Source organism: Alnus glutinosa, chromosome 6 (genome assembly GCF_958979055.1).
Source record: "Alnus glutinosa chromosome 6, dhAlnGlut1.1, whole genome shotgun sequence".
Lineage (NCBI taxonomy): Eukaryota > Viridiplantae > Streptophyta > Magnoliopsida > Fagales > Betulaceae > Alnus > Alnus glutinosa.
The window spans coordinates 2,166,129-2,189,877 of record NC_084891.1 but is presented as its reverse complement, the minus strand read 5'-3'; the positions used below and the strand labels follow the sequence as shown (position 1 = coordinate 2,189,877).

Sequence of the window (23,749 nt, the reverse complement as noted above, 5' to 3'; positions counted from 1 at the left end):
TCAATCTTACGATATGATAAATTCCCAAATGTTAAATGAGTTCTAATAGGAACACCAATCATCGCATATATTTTATTCCTAATCAGCATGTTAGGAAAATTGAAAGTTAAATGATATAGAAAAAAATTAGCAAATACTTTTAAAGTATTCATGCTGATTGCTGATAGAGATCAAGGCACCACTTCAAAGGATCTCGTTCAAGTACCAATTGGGCCGGTTACGAGAGCACGAGCAAAGAAGTTCAAGGATGTACTCAACGGACTCATCAAAGAGTTATGGGCTCAAGCAAATTCGTGGAGGCCCAATGAGCATGATCCATGTGAGCAACAAAAAATCGTCACCTTAATTTAAGTTCTAGAATGTTCCGGTCAAGGCTAAGAATTGACAATAAATATTTTGGGTCTATTCTAGAAGGATCAGATTGCATGGCTATTTTAGGCGCTACTTTATTTCTTTTTATGTTGTCTTTTGTTTCATTCTACATAACTCTAGGCGTCCAGCTCTTATTTCCTATTTTAGCATCTTTTTTTTTTAAGCAAGTAAGGATTTATTTTAGCTTTGATTAGGAGGGTGGGCGTCTAGCCTTTATTGCCTTATATGTCTTGTGTGTTTTAGGAATGTAAGGATTTATTTCCTTACCCATTTTCGGCTTTAATTAGGTTTTATATGTTTTTTTTTTTTTTCCTTGTAATGTCCAGCCCATTAAATAGGTGAATAAGCAATGGAAAAGGGAGACATTGATTATTCATAAAACTTGTGAAGTTTATTCTTTTTGGTTATTTGAAGAACTACGCGAACTTATCAGGATTTCCCGTGGCGTTCATCTCGACTTATCAAACGGAGTTTCCACCACCATTTGTGGCGTCTTCCTTATACCGAGGTTTTTGTTTGTTATAAACAACGGGTCGAGGTCTTCCATTCGAATCTGTCCATATAACGATATTGGATTCTCTTTCGTTGTTGGGTCTTGTTATTCTTAACGGGGTTCACATCACATGCTGATTTAACATATCATTATATCATAGCTAATATAAATGCTAGATGCTATTTTTTTTTTTTCAAATAGATCAATCAAAACGATTCATTTATCAGATACAATATTCATATAATTATAATGTTTCATCAGCTTTAATTCAATCAAGGAATACCTTCATCACTTGATTTTTTTTTTACCATTTAAATAAATGAAATTGTATATCATGTATTTTAAAAAAATCAAGACATATGAAACATAATTTAAGAACTCACAGCGGAGCCAACGGTTTTACTCAAGAATCCTAAAAAATGGCTAAGTCACCACACACCAACTGAGCATCATGAAAACCGATCAATTCAACATGCACACCACATCTCTTCCTCGTACATGTGCTTACCTGCAAGAATATTTAGCAAAGTGGTATTCTTTGCACACAATTAGCAATTTTTATTTTTCATTTTACAACATGAGTAATCATTCACTTTTGTTATTATTTATTGACGTGAATATTCTCCGACAAACTCAGCACAAAGCAATAAAAATTGCTAAGTTCTAAAAATCTATAAAATGCTCAATTTTTATTGTAAGAAACGAGATCTAACAAGAAAATATTATTTTACAAACAAATAAAATAACACAAATTTGAATGCAAATAATCGAAAATTATTTTTGTCAATTTATTTTCACTTCCAATGTCTACACATGAAATTAAGCTTTTCTTCTAACAGACAAATCAGATAAATTTTTTCAGAACAGAGTCTTCATATTTTCAACGAAGAATTAATATCATCTTTCTTGTATGCAAATTGCATACCACAAACTCCAATTGTATTTGACTTCTCATAAGTTCAAATACCATTGTTATTACCTTAATCAAAATATTTGTGCAATCATCAACGTAAATCAACCTTTAAAATTGTTGTAAATAATTTTGGATGGTGCACAAAGTTCTTATTGAAATAAAATAATATCAATCTGAAAATTAACAATTAAATAAATAATTGCTAAACAAATAATAGGTTGAAAAATTATTGTTGATACTAGACCATATTGATCATAAATAATAATAACAATAAAATAAATATTGTACAAGATATTAAAATTAAATTAAGGAAAGATCTTACAATGCTATAGAATCACGCAAGAAGAGCGTTGTCCTTAAAGGTTGATTCGTGCCTCCCGGAGTGTATAACTCGGTGTGATCGGATCTCTTGACACGCAACCTCTTAGGATTAGACTATAGCGTCTTATCTTCATTAAGGACACACTTCCAAGAACGAAGATCAAATAGAACAACCATTTGATCAAAGTGGATGGGGGACTCTAGAATATTTTTTCTCTTGTAGAAAAAATAATAATATAACAAATAGCTTCTTGGCATAAAACAAATTAACTTTGGAATAAACTACATGCTGAAAAATATGTTAGAGGTTTTAGCCAAAGAATAAGATTGTTCTCAAATGCATTGGGAACTCAATTTATATAAACGGTTAAAAAATGTAAACACTAGATTTTTCTTTTAAGGCTCATGAATGACAAACGGTCATAAGACTCATAACTATTAACCGTTACAAATCGAAAGTAATAAACTTTAATAATGAAAAAATGTTTGAAGATCAAAAAGCCATAAAACAATTTTTAATAACCAACGGTTACAAAATAAAAACTCATAAATATATATATTTTAATAAATCAGTTTTTTTTTTTGTTTCTTTTACCATAAAAACTCATAAAAATATTTTAATACCAAATGGTAAAACATTTAAAGATAGAAAAACCACACGTATTACAACACACCCCAGCCTCACTGTAGGAGAACAAAAAACCACACAATTAAACCAAACAAAACCAACATTCAGAACCACAAATTGCATATTAATACAAAAAACAGTACTGGGACAGTGACTAAGGACTCGGTACCATGTGAAGAGCGTTGAGGTGGCTCTTGCGAGCAAGAGCAGAGCCTGAGCCCGCTGGAGAGGCGGCATTTCGGAGAGGACATCTGGGTGGGAGAGGGACAAGAAGTGGAGCAAGTGGGCCTCCACTTCCACTACGCCGGCCAAGGTTCGGTCACCGACTCCATTACCTCGTTTGGTTCCACCGTGCTTTCTCTTACACCTCCTTCCAATGTTACCTTTCAATCACAAATCACCGTCTTAACTGAGTTGTTTAAGGCTTCGGGAGAGGTTTATAGGCTTTAATACAGTTTTGGTGTTTCACGTCCCTTTTCTCCAAGCATAGACATTTTTCTTTTTCTAAATTAAGGTTGTGTTTATTTTGATATAAAATAGATTTTTTTTTTTAATTTTTTTTATATATATTATTTTCGTGAAGACTTTGAAAATTACAAAAAAAAAAAAGAGGAAAAAGTACACATAACTCCTTCAAACTACCACTTCATTGTCAATGTACCCCCAAACTACCAATTGTGTCAATGTCTCCCCCTAAACTACCAAAAAATGTTAATGTTCCCCTAATGACAAAAATGTCCTTCATAAAATTATTAAAATAAAATAAAAAAATATTTAAAAAATATAAAATAACAAAAATTTATTCCAAAAAATAATAAAAAATTTAAAACTGTTTTTTATTTTTTATTTTTAAAATAATTTTCAGTTTTAAAAAAATTGTTCTTTTTCGTTTTTATTTTATTTTAATAAAAACTGTTTTTTTTAAATTTTTTTTAATAAATAAATAAATTTCAGTTTTTTTTTTTGTTTTAAAAAAATTGTTCTTTTTTGTTTTTTAAATTGAATAAAAACTGTTTTTTTTTTTCATTTGTTTTATTTTTTTTTTTAAAAAATTTGTTATTTTTAGTTTGTGGTACATTGACAATTGAATGGTAGTTTGAGGGGTTACGTGTACTTTTCCCAAAAATAAAAAATAAAAAATTGTTCGGTCAATAAAAACATTTAATTATAATATTAGAAACTACTCAAAAGTATCGACAATCCCAGATTCTTCCACTTAGCAATTTAAAGAAAAGGAAAAAATCCATAAAACCCCACTGACAAGGGGGAGGGATTATAATCAAGAAAAAGTGTATTTGTTAAGTAAAAAAAAAAACTATCTTTTTGTTTCTTAAAATAAAAATTTTAACCAATGATTCAAACAAAAAATACTTTTAAAAATACAAAAGCAATTTTCATCTCATCAAAACACATTTTCCAACCTCCCCCCCCAAAAAAAAAACTACACAAAACACATTAACATGCACCACTGAGGCTTTCTCTTTTTCTCCTAGAGGTTAGAGATGTACAAGCGGGACAATTTTACGGTTGTTGTTATTTAAATAAAAATAATCTGGCTCTCCGATTACAATTATAGTTATAAAGGAATAACCGCAACCGAATATACACATGAGTATAGACTAATTTACACAATAAATGTTGTTGCGGCCTGTCCCACAGCTGGTTCGTGATCCTCCTCAGCACTCTTGCTAGAGCTAAGCTCCATCTCTTTCCGTTCTTCATTTTTCCTATACTGTGAGCTTCAAGATTCAAATACGACGGTGAGTGAGGCAGCATCCACATCCAATTATGGTGGCTAGTTGGGCAGCATTCATACTTTTGGCGGCAAGCGTGGTTCAAGGGAAAGAGAGGAAGAGATCAAGAGGAGAGACAGAGAAAGATTTGTTAAAAAAATGAATATAAAATTATTTTAATAGAGTTGAGAAATGTTTAGATGGTGAGATGTATTATGTTTTAAAAAAGTAGATATTTTTTTTTAAAAAAAATATTTTAAAGTTAAAAATTAGCTAACTCTTGCCGAGCATTCCTAGTAGCCTCATCAAATTTTACTCACCAAAATAGCTAAAAATTACTTTTCTCTATTCTGGTGAGTCACTTTTTTAAAATTCTCCCACCAACCTCACCATTTTAACTATTTATTATCACTATTCTATTTAAATAATTTTTTTTAATATTTTTTTATTCTTTTTTCTATATAATATTTTTACAAAAAATTCTTCATATCCATGAAATAAAGACATTATCGTGTGAGAGATGGGAGATGAGAGAAGAAAATGAGAGAAAAAAGGAAAAAAAAGTGTGCTGATCATGTGAGAGAGAAAGGTGAAACAAAATTTGGTGAATGTGTTGTTGAGTGAAAATGCCTCATCTAATTTGGTTAGTAATTTCAGTCATCAAATTTTTTTGGTTAAAATGGTGAGGCTGCTGGGAATGGTTTTTCAGGATTTTCATCAAATTGACTCACCAAAATAGGTAAAAAACTATTTTGGTGAGGCTACTAGGAATGCTCAATACTATTGCTCTTTTGAGTCAAATCCCTAAATTTGAACTAACATAAAATTAGTTAAATTCGTGTCAGGTTTGTGCGTATCGTAAGTTCTAAATATTAGGTGTTGGGTTTCAATCGTATTAAAGCATGAATATAAGACTAAATGTAAGTTCTACATGTCAGAGGTTTTGTAACGGTTTTTTCTCGATAGAATATGCTTAAATAGTTAAAAAAATAAAATAAAATTGAGTCAAATTCCTAAATTTGAACTAACATAAAATTAGTTAGATTCATGTCAGGTTTGCGAGTATTGTAAGTTTTAAATGTTAGGTGTCGGGTTTCAATCGTGTTGAAGCATGAATATAAGACTATATAAATGTAAGTTAAGTATAATCCGACAAATTTAATTAAACGAGTTAGATACTTAATTATAATTCATTAATTTTTGAAAAAGAAAAGGCGAATCCGTAATTTAAGCAGAATCCCGGGGATAGTTTCGGAAGGCAAAAAAATTCCTCCTCCCTTCTTTTAGTCGTCGCGTCCATAGACTCTAGCTCTCACACAACACTCCGACTGTCCATCTCGAACGATTTACGTACGATCCTCCATCTCTGTCTAAAGCCCTAGGGTTTCACAAATCAATCACACACACAAAGACGTATACGTACACTGAATACAGAAAATACGTTCACAAATATGTACATATGTGCATGTTCTTGTATTTTCAAAATGCGAGGCTGAAGTTGCTGTTTGATTTTGTTCTTCTTGTTGTTTCTGTTGTCGCAGGAATGGCTGGAAGCCTAGCGGGATTTCTGGTGCTGCTTCTGGCGGTTTCGATCTGCGAAGCTGCGTCGATCTTCCAGCCGATCTCAGATTCACACCGATCTGCGGCCTTGGAGCTCTTCGCGCCCACCGATGGGTCGTTTGGAAGGTCGGTGAAAACCTAGTTTAATCCTTCATTTGATTTGTGTTTTATTTCGTCTCAATGGTTTCGTGTTCGGTTGATGATCAATCTGGAGAAATGGAGCGGGTTTTTTGGATTTTAGTCAGGAAAATGTAAGATTTGAAGGTCAAGAAAATCCTATACGAACCCTCACTGAATCTCTGTTTTTGGCAATTTTCTGTTTGTTGACACTGGAAAGTCAAGAAATGGAGAGAAAATGGGATGTAAATCGCCGGGGGAGGTCAAATTGAGTAGGAGTCTTGGGATGTGTTAGTAAAAGGTAAAATTTGATTCCCGTGTCAACATGGGGACGCTGTTATAGTATTTTTGTATGATAGCTGTGTACCTGAATGCTTACCACCCTACTAGGATCATCGATGGTGTTTCAATTAAAAATTGAGGGTTTTGCATCTAAGCTTTATGAGGCCCTAATCAAAAACCTTGGTATGGTAGTTTGCTACTTTACGGGAAGAAATAGAGACAAATTTTTTTGATAAGTAATCAATAAATATAACTAAAAGTGTAAAGGGGCTCCTAAGTACAGAGGAAGTATACAAGATGAAGCACCTAGCTTGAAGTAGAAATGGAGTTTATTGAAACTTGAATAATCTGGATGCAGGTGTTGTGCTGTCTTTTGTATATTATGCATCTTTGTTTAGCTAATTATTTTTTCATGGGCTTGGAATATTGACTATTTCAATTCGATGAAAGTTAACTATTTGGTATGATGTTCTATGTCACCAGCTTGGAAGAGAAATACGAGGCCTTAAGAACATTTGAGATTCTTGGAATTGAAAAGAAGCCAGATATAAGCACTAGTTCTTGCCAATCTGTATCAGAAACTCTTGGGTCATCATCTTCGACTACAGAAAATTTATTCAATGCATTAAAAGTTAATAGCATCTTGAAATGCAATGTTGATGAGGAAATTTTCCAGGTATTCTTTGGCTCTTGCATTGATGTGTTATTTGCAGCTCGCAAGTTGTCACTTTTGAGGAATATGGCAATATGTAACCACTGATGCTTAATTATCTTCTTCTTGTAAAGGGCATTGCTTCAAGACTTAAAGCTGTTGTCAATGATGCCACTTCATTGCTTGACTTCTACTACTCAATTGGAAGTTTGGTACTTATTAAGGTAACTTATGCACAACTTTTCAGAAGGCATTTTCCAACTTTTATACTTTTGGTTTCCCTATAGATATGACTGAAGTTTTCAATTAATTTATGAGAAACTTATCATTTGTGCAGTAATTATTATGTTTTTGGCGTTGTAATTTTTTTTTGTTATATGGATGTTGTTGGGAGGATCTTGTTACTCTTTGGTGGTTTTTTCACCTTTAACTTGTGTGCTCTTAGCATAGGATTTTACATCGTTTTGGTTGGTGCTTCTGAAACGATTTGTTCAATTGGTTTTTGATGCAGGATCAAACTTCTAATGTTGATGCACTTCTTGGTGATGCTGATGGAATTTTCCGTTCGATTAAGGTTGGTTTCTTCAGAATCCACTAACTTGTGGTATTTCTAAGGTGGTACTAGGTACTGTTCTGGATACCCCCTGGAACTTGCCATGTCACACTAGGTGTGGCATCTATGCTGATGTGGTGAGATTTGGGTGGGGATTGAAGGTTCAGTACTGGAGCTGATTTTTCATTTATATGTTGATCTTTGCATTGATCTTGTGTCCCACGTTAAATAAAAAAGAGTTGTATTCTGAATGTCTGAGCTTATGTCATTCATTTTTTTGATAAGTCATTCATTATTGGCAGGCTCTGAGCCAGAGTGATGGAAGGTGGCGTTACAGTTCAAATAACCCTGAGTCTAGTACCTATGCTGCTGGTAGTGATTTATCACGAGCCTCTTTACTGTATAGATGCTATTTTATATGCCATTTGTAACATTTGTTGTATCAACTTTCAAAATTTTTATCACTGAAGTGAGTTTGTAGGCATGATATGGTTACCAATTGTTGTATTTCGGTCATTTGGGACTCTTTGAATTCTTCTACTCACCACCTGTGGTCATTATACTTCTTTCAGGATTAGCCCTTGAAGCACTCGCTGGAGTTGTGTCATTAGCATCTTCTGACCTTGATCAGTCTCTGGTAATGTAAATTTTGTTCTAATCTTTGTTTTGAGAGAAGCGTTGAATGTTATGAACCTGAAACAACATTCTCATATTACTATTTATGTTGATCAAGACATTTTTAGTTCACTTGCCATCTAGAGTTGGATTCACTTTTAAAAGTGTCAGGACCCCTAGTCCAAGAGCAATTTTAACTGCTACGGCTTTTGTAAAAATTTAATAGCCATACTATCATGATATCTGCAAAAATGTTTTAGAAGCTTATGAATGTAATTTGAAGTTGGTGTTTCACCAAACTACACGATATGGGTGTTTGATGATTTTCCATCTTGCTCAGGTGGGCATGGTCATTCTCCCCATGAGTTCTTAACGAAATGTTACTATTGTTTGAAGTTATTTTTCACTAATTATTTGAAAATATTACTCAAGTGGGACTAGCATTGGGTAATGGGGACTAGGATTGGGTAATGGTCCTAATTACACTGTTTGAAAGTATCGGTTCCAACTAAGTTCATACCCGTGTCATTTTTTCCTTTGTTGTTAGTCTGACCCATATTCTTGACTGTCAATGTGACTATGATTTATTTTTTTAGTGCTCAAGATCTTGAATTAGGAATTGTTTAACTTGACATCTATTTTTAGATTCATGTTTTTGTTTTTTTTGGTAAAAAGCTGTTTTTGGGTGAATTGAGCAAGTGCTGGTGCTGCAACTGCTAGGGTGATTCTTTTCTTTGACCCCCCTCTATTACCCCCCCCCCCAATGTCCTCTACATCATCCAAGCTGAATTTGAATTGCTTAGTACAGCGACCAGGGAAGAAAGACCAGTTGTAAAATGAACTCTAATTTTTGTGTTATTTTGCTTTGTTGGTATCCTAGTGCATTTGTGCGCGCGCACGCAAACATATGTATATATGTTTTCATTTGTAATAATCACTCCTTATTTAGTGTTGCCTTTGCCACTGTTTTTTCTAATAGGGGTGTGTATCTACTTTATGTGTATACTTCTATATTCCATATCTTACATATTGTTACCATTAGCAGATTGTTACATTAAAGAATGATATTGTGAAGCTCTTTGACAGTATTGAGAAATATGGTACGTGTAGTTCTGCCTCTCTTTTTTTCCCTTCAAAATTTCCTTTGGGTGTTGATGATTCTACACTTTCCAAATATTTATGTGATTTTCTGCTCCTTTTCTGTCTTCACTTGCTTTACAGCTAGAACTTACTAATATCTACTTGGCCATAAGTTGTCAAATAACTTTTTGTGCCTACATATCTATCCTACAATTATGTGATCTCTGATAATTAAGAAATCTTTATACACTTCTCTAATCTGTTGCAATGTTTTGATCTATTATTTTTAGTTTCAAAAGGCCTAAAACAGACTGATGTACGACTATTGTGAGAATCACTCAACTAAGAGGGCTGATTTCAGATTATGTCATAATTGGGGATCATATTTATGGCTTGCTGCTTACCTAACTGGGATAGATTTTTATTTATTTATTTTATTTATTTTTATTTTAGGTTAGTTACACACGCACTTAGTGGGTATTATTCCCACAATTTCACTCTATGCTCGGTTTTTATGGGGGGAAGAAGTGCCATTTGAGCTAGAGCTCTTTAGCAATGGGGATAGGATCCTAATATGAAATACTCCTGTAACCACGAGAGGTCTAACATCCTGGATGTGCTCACTTGCATTCATTGGTATATTGCTATTAATAAGCCTCCTTGGCAGCTCGTTGCCATGGCCTCCCCATGTAATGGTAGATGATAGATGATTTTGGACTTCGAACTCCCTTGGTTGGGTCCATTGGTTTTTGGTGAGCTATTACATTGTGTGGTGATTGATGGAGATATGTGATTCACATGGACATGTGGACTGAGTTATGTTTGAACCTTTTTTCCTTTCCTTTCTTGCTTTATTTAAATGAGACTGAGGGAGAGGAATAGCATTCTTCTTTTGGGTGGGGGAAGAGTGTTGGCGCCTGCGTCTTCCAACTCGTGATGAGAGGTTCTGCTGAGGGTAACTTGTAACTGAGCATCATCTTTGATTGTGAATATGGTTCACAAATGTGCTTATGGAGATTTCTCCAAAAACTATGCACAGATTTTAACTATGTTTTATAAAAGGTAGTCTGAAGATGGTAGGTTGGATCTTTCAAATATGCTTTTCTTAGTATCATGTGGTTGCATTCTTGATCTGCTTCTCTGATTGCTGCCTTTAAATCTTTCCACATATTGCGCATGGTTACACTAGTATGGATAGAATTGTGTTCTGAATGTGCATTCACCATGTGTTCTGTTTTCATAAACAACTTATTATCTAATTGATAAGCTACAAAACAGAGGGACTAAATTTTGTTGTCTGTATTCATTATCATAGCTACCTCATTAAACTGTATCACCTGTCTGTAGATGATGGATCCTTTTACTTTGATGAGAAACTAGTTGATGCACGTGAGCATCAAGGTCCTCTTTCAACTACCTCCTCAGTTGTCCAAGGGTTGACAGCGTTTGCATCTGTGACTTCTGGAAGAATAAATGTCAGTGAGAACACACTTATTTTGCTGGCTTTATTGTTATAAAATTCTGTTTGAATGTCTCCTGATGCCTCCCTTTCAAGTTTACAGCTCCCTGGTGACAAAATATTGGGTTTGGCAAAATTCTTCCTTGGCATTGGAATTCCTGGCAATCCAAAAGACTTCTTCAACCAAGTAAACTCGTTAGCTTGCTTGGAAAACAATAGGCAAGTGCTTTCTGGATAGTGTTTTATTTCTTCCAGTTTTATGGATCATATTTGTTTGGTTATATTACATGTGTTTCTATGTGAGGTTCCATTAGCTTTTCACGAAATACTGATAATTGAGAATATGGTGTGCATGTCTAAACATGTACACGCATTTATTCTTCTTTTTAATCTTTCTCTTTCTCTTTTTTAGTTTATATATTTCCTTCATTGCTTGTTGGTTGCCAAATGCAAAAAATGTGGATGTGAAAGGCTTCTTATTATTTAGGGAGCATTACAATATCTTTTTTATTTTGATCAGAAAGTCATCAACTGGTCAATTATTCTCTTCAAATCTTTAAATTTGCTTTCGCTGGTGCAGGGTTTCTGTCCCACTGATTTTATCACTTCCAGCTACGGTGCTTTCATTGACGAAAAAAGACCAGCTAAAGGTGTGTCATCTGCTCACAGTTTCTTACAAATTTTAGTACACGAGAATTTGCTTTCAATTTGTATATTTGGTTATCAAGTAACTGGTGGCTGTTTTAGTTGGCTTCTCTTTCTTGATATTTTATGTAGTTGTAGTATTGTTAATACATTAACAATTACCATTCCCTTGTATGTCTGGTAGGTGAAGAGTTTGGGTATATGTGCATTGGGTAAAATTGTAATATGCTCTCAATTTTCTATGATTTTCTTCTAAACTCCGGTTTGAAAATGACAAGCACAAAGGACAGGAGCACACTGAACTCTGGTACTTGAATATCTTGCGAGAGCTTGGCACCTTCCCCCCCCCCCCCCCCCCCCAAAAAAAAAAAAGCCTTTGTTTCTGTTACTTGGTAACTATTGGAGATGGTTCAAAGCCATATTTAACTTATAATTTTCTTCATTCACATTTACTCTTAATAGATGAAGTCTTCAAAACTCCTCCCTCCTTGCATTTGATCCTTTTGAAACATAAAGCTCTAAAATCCGCTGTAGACGAATTCATTTCCAAACTTTGTTGGATGCAAATGAGTGATCTGCAGTCATGTACTTCTCATGTTTCATTTGACCTGCATCTGTCTGATTGTACAAGTTGATGCATCTGCATGTATATTAGTCATCTTTCTGTGAAACTTTGTTACTGTCTTCCTCTTTATGTTACAGGTTTAAGTAGCAGCAGTTTGTTCTTCTGGTTTATTGGGCTCTATATCAATTTAAATTATGTCATGTGCTTAATAAAACTTGATCAGGTTAAAGTGAATACTGTGCTTGGATCAAGTGCTCCTCCTCTAACAGTGAAGCTCGTGCGAGCCTTCATTTCTGGTTCAAAGGATTCTTCCGTAATTAAGAGCCTGGTAAACAATGACTTCTTTTTTCTTTTTGACTTTTTCTTGGGCTAATTTTGCGTCCTACCATTTGGTTGTTTGGAATATCATATTACCTGTTGATTGTCCGATTTTCCTAACTTGGTCAAATGCTCTGTCATTTGTGAAATAATGACACAGGAACTCAAGTTTGACCCAGAAAATGCAGTACATTTCTTGGATGTTTTGCCAAAGAGTGTTGATGTTGGAAGTTACCAATTTGTTTTTGAGGTAACTTTTGTCTTTTGGTTTAAATACATCTAGACTTGAACTACACCCGATTTTCAATTCACTACATGCTGAACCAAATGCTTTTGTAGATTGTTCTTGATGGTTCTGTGGATAAAAAAGTCTATGCCACTGGAGGACAAACTCAAGTACCAATATTCATTACAGGAGTTATCAAAATTGACAATGCAGAAATCGCAGTACTTGATAGTGATATTGGGAGCATAGAAGCCCAGAAGAAGTATGTTACATCATCCAACGATTTTCTACTGTTTTCTGATGATTAATGGCTTGTTTGTTGGATTCCTGTCGTTGTGAGATTCATCCATACATGCTTGATGGTGTTATTTCAATAAGTTATACTTTATTACTCTATTCTGAATTTTTGGGCGTATCTTCTATACCATCCGATCCATTCAGGCTAGATCTGGCTGGGGAAAATTCCGTATCATTATCAGCAAACCACCTCCAAAAGCTGAGACTATCCTTTCAATTGACCACTCCTCTCGGGAATAGTTTTAAGCCACATCAGGTTTGGTGTTCTTTCTATCTGCTTATTGAATGGATTCCTTCCCTTATTTAGTTGATTGAGAAGTATGTTGTCCTGCAGGCATTTCTCAAATTGAGACATGAGACCAAGGTTGAACACATCTTTGTGGTGGGGAACTCTGGCAAACAGTTTGAGATAATTCTGGTTAAGTTTCTTGGATTACCTGTTTAATTTTAATTTTAATTTATTCATAGCTCATTTAACTGAAACCTCTCTCTCTCTCTCTCTCTCTCTTTCACGCTCGTGCGCACACACGTGTTCATGGATACTGATATCTAGCATTGATAAAAGGTGTTGAACTTATGAACTCAAAGCATTGACTATGGTTCAAGTGGTGCTACATGATCTGACACACGATAACTATGTTGCTGCTATTCTTTCATATACTTTGCTTGCTCACTGATATTATAAGGATTTACATTCAGCACAGCATGAACTTTTTATTGTTGCTGGCAATGAAACACTCAATATCTAGGTAATCAGGCATCCTGTTGCAAACCAACATTTTAGAGATGCTCTTTTTAAATTCTTTAAGATAATGTATACAGATATGCGCACACTCATGCACATATAATTTACGTATGTTGCTGATGCTATGATACACCTAAAAGCTTAAATGTGGAGTACTTGATGCATTTTCAACACCTTTCTACAGTTAGAAAGGAAACCTATAATGTATTTATCATCCACAACATGACATAATTATTTGACATTGGTTTGGAAATCTTTGATCTTGAAGGTACCTGTACCAGCGCTTTTTTTTGTTCTAGGAAACTAGATCATGTGCCCTATACACCATGGGTGACTTAGTCAAGAATCTATTGTAGTTCCATTTTACCTCAGTTTAGACATTTCTCAAATATTTTTTCATGGACTAAAACATCTTTTAAGATATTACACTTATTTCTAATGCAGATAGATACAGCCAGCAGCAATTAGCTGGCTTATTGATGAATGAACCATTATCCAATTACCAATGGTTTGTGAAAAATTAGGGTTCCTTATTTTGCTGATCTTTGGAAATGTATCTTACAGGATTTTCTTGGACTGGTTGAGAAGTTTTTCTATCTCTCTGGCAGATATGACATTCAGTTCACTGTTGGTGATGCTGTCATGGTAAGCATTCTTTTTGTCTCAACTTTGTTCTCTTGTGTATTTTCTGAGACTGTTGAAGAAAATTTGTTGTATTCTTTTCCAGGAGAACTCCTTTTTACAGGATGTTGGCCATGTCGAACTAGATCTACCAGAAGCACCCGAGAAGGCACCCCGCCCTCCTCTACAGCCTGTTGATCAGTACTCAAGATTTGGGCCCAAAGCAGAGATAACCCACATCTTCAGGGCTCCAGAAAAGCGTCCACCTAAGGAACTCTCTCTAGCTTTTCTGGGAGTTACCCTTTTGCCATTCATTGGATTTTTGATTGGGGTGAGTTTTGCACTAAAAATTCTTCCCATTCTTCTCAATAAATTATTTCCTTTGGAAATATCATGTTAAAATTCTTTTGTCAATTCAATCAGTTTTGACAGCTTGCCAAGCCTTAGATACCAATAAATTTCAGTCGTCATTTGTGGAAATTGTTCAAGTACTGGCCAGCCTAAGTTGGCTGTTAAGTTCTTGCTGCTTAGACATCAAAAGTTATTCAAATAAAAGCTTGTCAATTCCCTTTATGCACCATCCATTTGTCCTTAAATAATCTTGACTAGTTTTGTTATTGCCTAGTTGAGGTTTTGTAGCCAATGACTTGTTGTTCTATTGGCACTCAAGGAGCTTGCAAGGTCACTTGAGAGTGATACAGTGTGACCACCACGTGTTTTGCTAGGGAGGGGACGGTATTTTATGTTGTATATAATGTACAAACATCCTCATGTGTAAATGCAAATCAAGATGAAACTATATGGTGAATTTAATCATTTAATTAATATTTTAACAATTTTCATAATTTTTTTTCTCCTTCTAGCTAGGTGTTTCTCTTACTTGTGTAACTAGGTTGTGTTGCGCTCTTAATGATATCCTGATTACTTTTCAAAAAAATGATTTTCATATATATATATATATATATATATATATATATATATATATATATATATATATATATATATATATATATATATATATATATATATATATATATATTTTATTTTTCATTTTCACCTATTTTTAGAGTTCCTAATAGTCTTCTTCACAGAGTGATATGTTAAACTCCTTTTGTTTATGTCCTCATCAGCTATTACGCATAGGGGTGAATCTGAAAAACTTCCCTACTTCAGCGGTACCTGCCACATTCGCCGTCCTTTTCCATCTTGGCATTGCAGCAGTTCTTTTGCTTTATGTGCTTTTCTGGTTGAAGGTATGTCTCTTACTTTGTTCTTCCATCTGCCCTTTTTTGGACTTAGACCTCTGGCAAACAAGGCTCTATTTCTTCTGCTGGATGATTTACTGGCCTTAGTTTGATATGGGGACACCCCTTTCAGAATCACTGGAAAGTATTATCTCACACTTTATTTGTAAATGTTAACTTCCGCATGCATTCTGAGATGGATGATTAGGGTTTTCTGTTCTTGCTGGAAAGTGCACCAAAATATATACACTTTTCCTCAGTTTTCTCCATTGATTTATTTGCTTATTTCATGTACAGTTGGATCTATTTACAACATTGAAGACTCTTGGCTTCTTGGGAGCTTTCTTGATGTTTGTGGGACACAGGATCCTTTCCCACCTCGCCTCAACATCTTCCAAATTGAAATCCACCTGAAAGAAAGATATTTCCTTTACTCGAGAGATAAAAAACAGTGGGTTGGACTTCCAATTCAATTTTGTAGGACTTTTTTCGGTAAATTATGACATACCTGTTCCTAATTTTAGTGCACACCATTATAACATCTATTAAAACAAAGAAGCACCTGATCAATGTGTTTCCATTTTTTTTTTTAATCCCCTCTAGTGGCTGGAAAATCTCATAAGCAATTTATAAACTAACCCGAGTGACCAATCTATATCTGATGATGGAATAATGATAGACCTATAACTGGAATGAGGCATGCTACTTCTCCAATTTTTGTCTATTTTTTATCGATTTTTTTTTTTTTTTTTTTTTTTTTTTTTTTTTTTTTTTTTTTTTTTTTTTTTTTCTAACCAACCATTGGATCTGTTGTTCTACATGTGTGTCTTATATATTCAATGGTTGATTTTAAAAAAGTTTCATTCAATCTTTTCTCAAATCAACAATTGGATATGTTATTCCACTAGTCTTATATATCCAATGGTTTGTTTTAAAAGTTGGAATAGGACATAAGTTGCAGAAACTAGTAGTTGGTCTATAACTCTTTTACAACTTGTTGACATGTGTCGGCATGTGAATTTTTTTTAGTGGTTGAGGTAGATCTAATACTACTTTTGATGAAGAAATATATATTTTACAAAAGTGGCCACTTGTTTTTTTTTTTTCTTTCTACTCGCTTGCGTTTTAATGATATATATGTTTACAAATGCTGAAATTTGTTATCACATTATTTAAATTTATTAATTAGTGATATGCTATTATATACATAGTTAGATATACAAAAACAAAATTAGACTAAAACAAAATCCATAGCGGTCTAATTAAAATGTACTTGTGTCATAATCTAAACTTGGACTCTTAAACTCTTAAGTAATGCTATAATTCACCTTTTTATTTGGATTTTATCCAAATGAATGCCTTTTCCTTTAGAATAAAATGTGGGGACTACTGGTCCCCCTCCATATAGAGTGAAGAAAAAATGCATTTCATCCAAGTAAAAAAGGTAGGATGGGGCGATTACTATAAATCCAAAGCCTTCCACCCCTTCCCCTTTATTACTAATTAACCCCATTATCTATCATGAACAGTCTCAACCCACTGTCTGGGTGGCATTGGATCCTCTCTAGTTCAAATAAACTGGAGGAGATCCGGTTAGTGTAATTGGAGGAGCATATTTGTCCTTTTTCGTCTGGGTGTGGGGCCTTAAGTAGTTTGGCAATGCATTGATGTCTTATTTCATTTTATTTATGTATGTTTAGTGAGAGTAATGGTAATTTATAAATAAAGATTTTCAGCAATTTTGCTACCCAAATTACTACAATTTGGATAGCAAATATGAAAGTCCCTATGAAGATCACCCGCCTGAGGTTTTGGGTAGCTCGCCTCCTGCTCGGGTAGGTGAGCTCCATAAAGGTTCTCTAGCAATCCGATCAACAAATTGTTAAGGATGTGAATCCTCTATAGTTTCCACCCCCCACCAATGGTAAGGCTTAATATTAAACGGCTATATCAATTTTAAAAAGTATCATAGGCAGTACCTATCTGAAGCCTAAAAATTGAGATGGTCCTTATGTCTATGTTCCGTCCAATATTTTACCGTCATGCCACATCAAGTAAATAACACGTGCCTCATATGTCTTATTAATATTATTTAAAAATCTAAAAAAAAAAAAGTCATAAAACATTTTATTAAAAAAATGGTTAAATGCCTTTGAACCCTCCTTATTTTTGCCCACCTTGGTTTCAATTTGTATTATAGATGATACATCGCTTAAGAATAAAAATGAAGATGGTCCATTCATCCATATTCTGTTCATAAAACTAATGAAAATCCACGTCAAACTAAAAACAAAATAAAAAAAAAATGCCACCCCCCATGGCCAACCAGGGGGTGGTTTAATCACCCCCCCAAGGGGCCAACACTCAAAACAAATTTTTAAGGGTTGGCCTTTTGGTGGTGGCCAAACCACCCTCAATGACCAAGGGGATGGTTTGATCACCCCCATATAACCGGTATGAGAGTGGTTTCGTTACCCTCGAAAGGCTAATCCTTAAGAATAGAGATTATGGATGGTCATTTCTCAATATGGGTTTTAGATTTACTGTTCTTTTGGTTGATGGTATGTGTGATCCAGAGTTTTCGTCTTAAATTATCTTGGTGTTCTAAGCTAATGTAGCCTACTGATATTAGAGGGCATAAAAAACATAGTTTATGTTAGGTTCTTATAAAAGTTATTATCTATATTTATACACAATGGTGAGAGGCTACATACGCAATCAACTTTAGAGGGAAACACCTTTCTCATTATTGTCATGCAACTACAAACAATATATATTAAGAAGTTATTGACCAAATTCTATTTTACAAAACTTAGATAAGTAAAGATATATCAAAACCTTTTAGGGAGTAAGAGTGTGATTTGGGCGGAACAGGTGTTGCATTTAGGGAGGCAGTTTCGCGCATAATTTATGGAATAGCAAATTGCATTAAGAGGTGGAGCATTTGTATTCGGATCCAATACCGGCTTGTCGCACCCAAAGCAAACAACGGCGTCCTTGCCACTATTTTTCAGTTTTTCTGCGAAGATCAAGCGATCATGCTCTCTACTAAAGTGGGAAACAATGGCTTTGTAATCAGTGGGTGCATTGAAGCACGGTCACGCCTCATTGCCCGTGGGAGCCAGCTATGCTGCACAAGATAAGGTGCTTTACAAAACAACAGATGTTGGCCGTCAGCCCCGTCCGTCCGTCCACCTTCCCTGATCTCCTCTGTACTCTCTCTCTCTCTCTCTGTGCGGCATCTACTGCAATTGTCAAGCAGAAGAAAGGGCAAAAAGGTAATTGCATGGCGCAAAACAAAAACCAGATCTCTCCATCAGGATCTGCTTCTTCTTGGGCTTATTTCTCTTGAGCCCCTGCATCAGATCGGCTTCTGTTTTTCTTCCCACTACATCCGGAAATGGGTACGACTGCTAAGTCTACAAACTCTCTTTCATTCTTCTTCAATCTTTTGCGTATGGATCCTCATTATTCTCATCTAAGGGTTTCTTTGCATGCTCTAAATTATTATTATTGTCGTAGTTTTAGTTCTACTTCTGCTAAAACTACCAATAGTGGTAGAGATATTGTGGAAAGCCCCAATCAGTTCTTGCAATCTGTGAGAGATCGATGCAGATCTCGAAGCTTACGCAATCTTGATGATGCCTTACCCCTGTTTCATAGAATGCTTCACATGTACCCTTTGCCTTCCCTCGTGGATTTTAATCGTTTGCTGGGTGCAATTGCAAGAATGAAGCATCACTCAACTGTGATTTCTCTCATTAAAGAAATGGAAATGTCAGGAATTGCTCCCAATGTTTGTACTCTAAGTGTTCTGACTAATTGCTTCTGCCATTTGAGCCGGGTGGATTTTGGCTTCTCTATCTTGGCAAGAATTTTGAAATTAGGTTTTCAACCGGACTCTATAATTCTTAATACTCTTGTCAAGGGGCTCTGTCTTCAGGGTAGAATTGCTGAAGCTGTGAAGTTGGCAAACAAAATGGAAAAGATAGGCTATAACCCTAATACAATTACTTATGGATCATTAGTGAATGGTTTGTGTAAAATAGGTAAGACCAGTGAAGCTATTGGGTTGTTAAGAAAGATGAATGAACGAAATCTTGAACCCGATGTAGTGCTATATAGCACAATCATTGATAGTTTATGTAAGGACAGATCGCTACATGAGGCTTTGACTTTTTTCTTTGAAATGACAAGTAAAGGAATTCAACCGGATGTTTTCACTTACAATTCTTTAATTTAAGGCCTATGCAATTTCGGCAGGTGGAAGGAGGCAATTAAACTATGGAAGGAGATGGTTGAAAAGAAAATCATGCCAGATGTGTACACATTCAACATAGTGGTGGACACGCTTAGCAAAGAAGGGAGGTTGAAAGAAGCGAAAGAAGTTTTTAATGTGATGATTCATAGAGGCATAGAGCCTAACACAATCACTTACACTTCTTTGATTGATGGTTACTGTTTGCAAAATAGAATGGATGAAGCTATCAAAGCATTTAATACGATGGTTGAGAAGGGCTGTTCGCCTTCTGTTGTTAGCTATAGCATATTGATCCATGGATATTGCAAGCATAGAAAAGTTGATGAGGCGATGAGTCTCTTTCATGAAATGTCTACAAAGGGAATTTTTCCCAATGTTGTCACTTACACTACTCTTATAGGTGGGTTTTGCCGAGTTGGGAGACTTAAAATTGCATTAGAGTTATTTCGTGAGATGCAAGTTTGTGGGCAACCTCCAAATCTCCAGACTTGTGCTATTTTGTTAGATGGCTTGTGTAAGAATCTACACTTTCAAGAGGCAATGGCATTGTTTCATGAGATGGAAGACAAAAAGTTAGACCTTAATATTGTGAGTTACAGCATCTTGATTGATGGTATGTGTAATGCTGGGAAACTAACGACTGCAAGAGAACTCTTTAATACTCTTCCTACCAAAGGTTTGCAAGCTAATGTTTGGACTTACAATATAATGATCAAAGGGCTTTGCAAAGAGGGACTACTAATTGAAGCAATGGAGCTATTTGAGAAAATGGAGGAAAATGGTTGTTCACCTGACCATTTCACATATAACACAATCATCCAAGGCTTCTTGCAATATAATGAGACATCATGGGTAGTGAAATATATCAAGATGATGGTTGACAAAGGTTTCTCAGCAAATGCGACCACTTCGACCATTTTGATCAACTTGTTATCTACTAATCAGGCATATAAAACATTACAAGAATTTTTTCAAATATCTATGTGAAAGCTTTCTAGTTCTTCAACATAGAAGACAAGATTTCATATTCTAACCTTTGCAATGCCAATATGTAAGGAATAAATATATATTTGCTGCTTGTCATTAATTATATTTCTTTCCATGTCTTTTGGACTATTGCTGTGTATTGCTATTTCTATTTTGTTATATTTTCTTCTTACAAAAAACTGTAAGCTTGTGCTGTAATAAAAATTAAAAAAAAAAAAAAAAAAGATTCTTAAAGATTTATTCATATATTTTGTTGATGCAGAATATTGTTCATTTGGAGTTTGGGTTTTTTCCTGGTTATATTCTTATTGGCCCACCAAGATGTTTGTATTAATATTTGAGTCCTATTGTTGAAATTGATTATAGTTGTCCTATCATTGTGAGCATAGTAATGAAGTCACCACATTCCATCAATTATTTTCTTAGGTTTTCAATAATCGCAGCAATATTTCTAGAAAGATCTTGCTGTTTTATAACTTAATATTGATCCATTAAATGGTATAGGTCTTTGTCTTTTATTTCAAAATTCTTAAGCTATTTGTTTTTGCAAATCCTTTGAGATACTTAACCCAATATAAAGTTTGGGCATTTCCTTTAAGAAACAAAATGATTTTCTGTAGGCACAAAAGGTCAAGCCATTCTCATGAGCTGGCACATAAGGAGAAACAGTCATGATTGTTAGGTCATTCTCAAGGGTTTTGGCTGCACATATTCTTTCAAATTGTCTCTAGAAAAAGACATTTGCTTTGCTATTATAAGCCTTTGAAATATGTTAAAATATGCCCACTGTTGAAGTGCAACACAAGGGCTTTGTAATTGGTGGGTTCATCGAGGCATGATAAATAAAAGAAGAGGTCGCTGCAATGCCGTTAGAAACCAAAACCGGATATCGGTTTTCGGCAAGCCCCACAAACGTCATTTTCCATCGACCACCTTTGCCACTTACGAGTATGAATCCAAAAAGATTTGAAATAAATCCATCTCTCTTATGAAGGAAGGAAGGAAATGCGAACGTCGGCATGTACCAAAATGAGGAGGATGGCTCATGAATGATTAGATCTAAGCTTTGGAATAAGAGCAAGTCCTCATTCCCAACCTGAGTGGCGGTAAGATTCCTAAAAACAACACAAGCATATTGTCTTTGAGGTATTAGCTTTGGTAAAAAGTGGTTAATTAAGGTATATATTCACTTTGCCACGTGCTACCTCTTTCAGATTTGTGATAGATCTGCATTATTGCCTCAATTCCAATCCTTTGTGCCAAGTAACTTCACAGGTGACTGAAGCAAACAATTTGCATGACCACTTAAGTCCACTGTTTTCTGCAAAGTAACTTCCGAATGGGTAGGAGTTTTTGTGAAAAGTTTTTGGTTTCGATTGGTGAGGCAAATGGGTGAGTTATCCCCATTGATTGTGAAATCCATGTGTTTGCTGTTGTACATAACACAGTTTAAGACCCATACTTTTCCACGTTCCTTTTCACTAGACATAATTTGGAACGCTATAATTATGCCTTACAGACGTAATTGTCATCAACATAACACTTGAGCAATAAGCTAATAAACATAAATACATCACAAGTCTGAATCACATGCATCCTCAAAAGCAAATACTCAATAAACAGTAAAAGTACTGGATCGTGCTGATTCTTTGAAAATGCATAAAACTTATGAGCTTTGTAAAACATGCTTATACATATACAATACTATCTCAACTTTTTCTCCTTCGCCTACCTGTACAATTAAACCCGAGTTAAGAGCTGTGCATCTCGTAGGATTTCCAGGTACACATCGTGGCCGAGGGGAGTGTACACTAGTTGATCGACCAAGTCTTGTCTTGGGTGGCTCACTCAACCTAAAGTACACGACCTAATACTAAATCATGGATCCAGTATAAATCTATTGGTCATAGGTTCAAGCTTGTGTGTATATATATATATTCTAAAATGAACATGTTCACAAACAATAAAAATTGCAAGCATCTCAACTTGAAAAGGAACCAAATCACAAAGAATCGCAATCCAACCGCTGGCCTTGGGCAGATTTTGGCGGAAACACTCGGCAAAGGAGGCTATGGTGGTTTAGGCGTAGATGAGTGGGGGCTAACGAAGAAGGTATTCTTTTTTGGTCGATGAGAATTTTGGTGGGTTGATCCAGTGCTTTTATCCATATAGTATCATGTTTTTAGCTGCCTTGTCAAAATTTTATTGGAGGCTATAAAACAAGCCTATCTGGATAGAAGGGACTCTCAACTTTTAATTGGAACAATGTCTAAAAAGAAGAAAAATCAGGGGTGGCTTGGCCACTCTCTTGGCCATTTGGCTTTGGCCAAATGGGCTACATCTCAAATAAATTTGGATATATATATATATATATATATATATATATATATATATATATATATATATATATATATATATATATATATATATATATATTTGACTTCGACTTAAATATTATCACCAAAACTTATGCTAGCTTGCTTATTTGTGGATTTTGCAAACCTTAATTCTTTTTGTTTGTTTTCGGGGTTTGTAGATGGTCCCCATAATAGCCGGGAGACTTCCAGGATGAACAAACAATGAAATCTAAGAACTATTATAACACAACTTTGGAAAGTAAAACAATCAAAGCATTCTAATGTGGCAATCAATTTTGAGAAAGATGTTTCGCGCAACTTTGCAATGGACTTTGAAATGGGAGAGGTTTTGCTTAGTGGCATATCATATTCAGAGTTTTGGAAGCTATGTGAGTTTAACAAAGGAATTGAGGAAGGTAGTAACAATGGTGATACCAAGAACCTTTTGAAATGGGAGAGGTTTTGCTGAGTGGCATATCATATTCAGAGTTTTGGAAGTTATGCGAGTTTAACAAAGGAATTGAGGAAGGTAGTAACAATGGTGATACCAAGAACCTTTCGTTTTTGGAGGAAATGCTGAACCTTGGGCGTAGTTTGACCGCCCTTGGATTTTACAAGATTTTTTCTAAAAAAATTATTTTTAGTTTTTAGTATTTTTACTTTTAAAATTTGTTAGTGTATTTTTGTCTTATTAAACAAATTTTA

At 34.8% G+C, this 23,749-nt stretch overlaps 1 protein-coding gene and 1 pseudogene across 1 annotated transcript; both read left to right on the top strand.

Annotated features, from left to right (window-relative positions):
- Positions 1–5,729: 5,729 nt before the first annotated feature.
- LOC133870801 (dolichyl-diphosphooligosaccharide--protein glycosyltransferase subunit 2) lies at positions 5,730–16,032 on the top strand. Its single transcript, XM_062308023.1, has 20 exons — positions 5,730–5,810; positions 6,002–6,146; positions 6,903–7,095; positions 7,206–7,295; positions 7,583–7,645; positions 7,927–7,996; positions 8,197–8,261; positions 9,285–9,339; positions 10,667–10,794; positions 10,882–10,997; positions 11,359–11,428; positions 12,212–12,316; positions 12,467–12,556; positions 12,646–12,794; positions 12,974–13,085; positions 13,164–13,247; positions 14,139–14,219; positions 14,302–14,526; positions 15,326–15,448; positions 15,737–16,032. The coding sequence occupies exons 2-20, from the start codon at positions 6,004–6,006 to the stop codon at positions 15,851–15,853; spliced, it is 2,079 nt and encodes a 692-aa protein (XP_062164007.1). The 5' UTR covers positions 5,730–5,810; positions 6,002–6,003; the 3' UTR covers positions 15,854–16,032.
- A 2,252-nt stretch (positions 16,033–18,284) lies between these two features.
- LOC133870323 (putative pentatricopeptide repeat-containing protein At1g12700, mitochondrial) lies at positions 18,285–20,792 on the top strand (annotated as a pseudogene).
- The last annotated feature ends 2,957 nt before the right edge of the window (positions 20,793–23,749 follow it).